This window comes from Branchiostoma floridae, chromosome 15 (genome assembly GCF_000003815.2).
Source record: "Branchiostoma floridae strain S238N-H82 chromosome 15, Bfl_VNyyK, whole genome shotgun sequence".
Taxonomy (NCBI): Eukaryota; Metazoa; Chordata; class Leptocardii; order Amphioxiformes; family Branchiostomatidae; genus Branchiostoma; species Branchiostoma floridae.
Window position 1 is genome coordinate 8,735,411 of NC_049993.1, and position 3,636 is coordinate 8,739,046.

The following is a 3,636-nucleotide window of genomic DNA, read 5'->3' on the forward strand; positions in this document are numbered from 1 at the left end:
TAGATTGTCTCCTGTATTGTCAATCCTTCTCCATTTGTAGTCGATCTCATTAGCAACAGGCTGAGCTACTCAGTGATATCTAGTCCACGAAATCTCGTCTAGTACCTGGATCTCGCGAGAGTTGGAATTACAGAGTGTACTTATTTCATGTACACCTGTCTGGTGTTAGATGGTTTAGTGTTGGTGTAATTAGACACATTTTGTCAAGCTTTGTACTTATTTCAATTCAGCTTGTTGCGATGTATATTTTACATTCTGTGCGCACATTCAGCACAAAGTGTTCGATGTCGTGTAAGGAAAGAAATAACGATTGATCATTCTGTTTGTACGTGTTGGTAACGAGCAGGTTAAGTTGTACATATATCGCATGGATCTGTGCGATGTATCCACTTTCACTCCTTTACATAATGAAAAGCAAGGCTGAAGCTACTTAAGTAAGATTTCTGATGTGTAATCGAAGTCTAAACATTGTAACATTGTGTTGTTGTCAACACCATAGTCAATATATAAGATGTTTAACTTTTCACCAATAACTTGTTTCATGGAATACTATTTGGTTTTTAATTAGTTGCTATTTTCCCAAGATGATTGTCCTTCAATTTAAAAGTTCCAACATTATCCAGCCTCTCACTGTCGTTGTCACTGGTATTTTTGATATCGCATTTTAGTTATAAATATACAGATTGTATAGACACAATTGTCCATGACAATATGAATGAAGAAAACATTTTGGAAATGGTTCTACAACAATTTTACCAGTCAGAGAGACAAACTGTATTTCCGTTGTCAGCGGTTAAGCAAGAAGAAAGGCTAGGGTCTACAGGGGTGTGTCAGTGCGCCATCTCGCACATACGGACAGACGGCATGGTAGGGCTTAGGCCACATTTCCAAACCGGGGCCCGGCCGGGCAGCTTTTGGGAGGGGATTAATGATATAGAAGACATCAAAATACACAAAATGTCAATAAGATTCATGGGCATAATTTGTGTATATTTCTAGGTATACATTTCAATTTTTCGTTTCTTTTAACATCCCGACCGGGCCCCGGTTTGGAATTGTGACCCAAGCCTAAACTACACATTGCGAATGCAGTAAAAGGACTTGTGAAATACAGCCGCAAACAGCATAACACCAGCTACATGTACAATACTCCGCCAGAATGTCACCCTCCTTCACGGAAGTAAAAACAAAAGAACACACCTTTTTCTCTAAAGGTTTGGATTTATTATCACAACATAGCAGCGAATAGCAGGGTACGTTTGGCACATTTGGCGGCCTCTTAGGATCAACAACAAAACATGAAACATTTATCTCTTCACATTAAGTACATACGAGTTACTCATGGCACAAACAGTTGGTTTACATGTGAACTAAAGAATACGATTGTGTTTAGAAATATGTTTTTGTGTATAACAGCGACTACTATTATTGTACTTTTAAAGAATACTTCAAAACGTACTGGTCCTACATTATGGTAACATATCATATCAATTAGTCCGAATGAAAAAAACAACAAAAAAAAAACTGTATTTGATTGAATTGCCTGTTGTAACTATAATGGTAACAATTCTAACGGTTGCAGACTGAAAGTTCCTATTAATGTGTAATGTTAGGCAATGTGTTCAAACATGACATTTTTCCCGTCAACTGAGTACAAACTAGTATATCTCCTACATACATACCCAGCCCAAATGTAATAAGTGTCAATGGCTAAGAAAATGTAATAAGTTTTACTCTTTACAAGTTTCCACTACAGTAACTTAAACAAAATGTAGACTACGAATGACGATAAACGCACAAAACTGTTCACATTTCTTTCCGCCTGCTCGAAAGAATTTGATACTTTCTGTTCGCTAGATAAATTCAACTATATCCTAGGAGCTGATAACCCTTACGGTGTACAAATATATCAAAGAATGCTTAGACCTTAAAGCCAATGATGTATAACGTAAATGATTCTCAAGACTCAACATGCTGATATATTGATACTCATTCGTATACTAGACACTCATATATGTAATTCATTGTATAATACTTTATAGAAATTTGTAGTAGATCTTACGAAAGTCGCTCTCCTTTTGTTGTGTAAATATTGGTATCATATGCTGTCTTTATCTTCGAGCACGATATTCGTGTATCACAATTTATTGCTGTTAATTGTAGGCTGATTAAAATAAATCTATTAAAGCACATTCATATTGCATGCATTGGTAGCGCGCAGTATATTCTCAAAAGCGCAAGGCAATATTTTAGCCAGCGAACTTTTTGCAACATTTGTCTCATTACAACCAGATACAATTTGTATATCGACATAGATTCTTCCTATAGTTGGAACATACACGGCATGTTTACTAGGTGTCGCTAAAATTCATTTTTTTTCAAAAGGTTTACAAAAGAACAAACGTTTCTAGAATAATCATATACTTTTTTATAGGCATTTGAGCTAGATGCATTCATCAGCAATGTGCTTTGTGCAAACGACACGTGATGTGTGAGAGAGCATTTCAGGTTTATATAATAGTCTGTAGGAACAGGGGTAACTGCTATATTGTATGTGATTCATAAAGGGTTCAGTTTATCAGTGTGACAGAGTCACTGCAATAGTTTTAGGCATGCCTAAGGCTAACTGTGCATGACTAGAGAGGAGGGGGTCAGGAGACGGAGATGTTGGCAGTGTGAGGTCCTGCTATGTAGATTTAGAGCTTTCATGGATTAAAAGAGCAACATCGGAACAACATTGTCGGTCTATCTTGTGACAATCAGTGACGAAATACTAGCATAGTAACATGTTCAGTCAAACAGATGTTCGCACATGTGCAGGCAAGAAAGGTATAATGTATTCCTAACTCAAGCTGCCATGTTGTCTGTGGAATTATTGCTATGCCATTTGGTGAAAGGCAACTCAAATTGAGCCACCTAGTAATTGATTGTCACATTGTATCAAAGATGACTATGAGGTATTTCTCCATTACGATTACGCATGCGTAATGACATGAATTGTGGGTAATATGTCAAAGGTGAAGACCCGTGAAACATAAACAAAACACGTCTGGACACTATTACGCAAATCACGCAAATCGAGAGGAGAGAGAAGCCATCACATATTACCTACAAGTCATGTCGGTGCCCATGCGTACTCATCAGTGAACGATCTTGTTTAATATTGCCTCGCATTTCTAAGAGAAAAGTTGTGACTCCCAACATCCTTCGCGCTTTTCCATGGACCCTGGCGTTTATTGTTGGGAGAGGGGGGAGGGGGGCTGTTCAACTTTGTGGGCCAGGTTATTAAACCGGGAAGTCCTTATGCCGAAAAGTGAGGATCACACTGGAGTGGGTTGTGGAGTAGTCTCGGCGTCTCGCAGGCAGCGGAGAAGGGCCACCAGGTGCCTTCCGAACTAGAAAATGAAAACAAGAAAGAAGCGTTAACAGTGGAGTATGCTGCGATGTTCTAGATCTTACGTCGATGTAGGTTAGACATCCAGGTAATAAGATACACCAAAGAGTAGTTACTCAAGCAACTGGATATGGTTTTGGAAACGGTCAGACGTTTTGGATAGAACCCACTATCCTTCGTCAGTGACACTGAAGTGATCTGGAAGAAACAGACACAAAGTAAGCGCCGGTACGGCGACTAAC

At 38.6% G+C, this 3,636-nt stretch overlaps 1 protein-coding gene across 1 annotated transcript in view; it reads right to left on the reverse strand.

Moving 5' to 3' along the window:
• Positions 1–1,826: 1,826 nt before the first annotated feature.
• The window catches only part of LOC118431427 (opsin-3-like), a 19,321-nt gene continuing 17,511 nt past the window's right edge, over positions 1,827–3,636 (reverse strand). Inside the window, exon 4 of the mRNA XM_035842657.1 lies at positions 1,827–3,395. Within this exon, the coding sequence (XP_035698550.1) occupies positions 3,321–3,395 (75 nt within the window). The 3' untranslated portion in view covers positions 1,827–3,320. The remainder of the gene's footprint in view (positions 3,396–3,636) is intronic.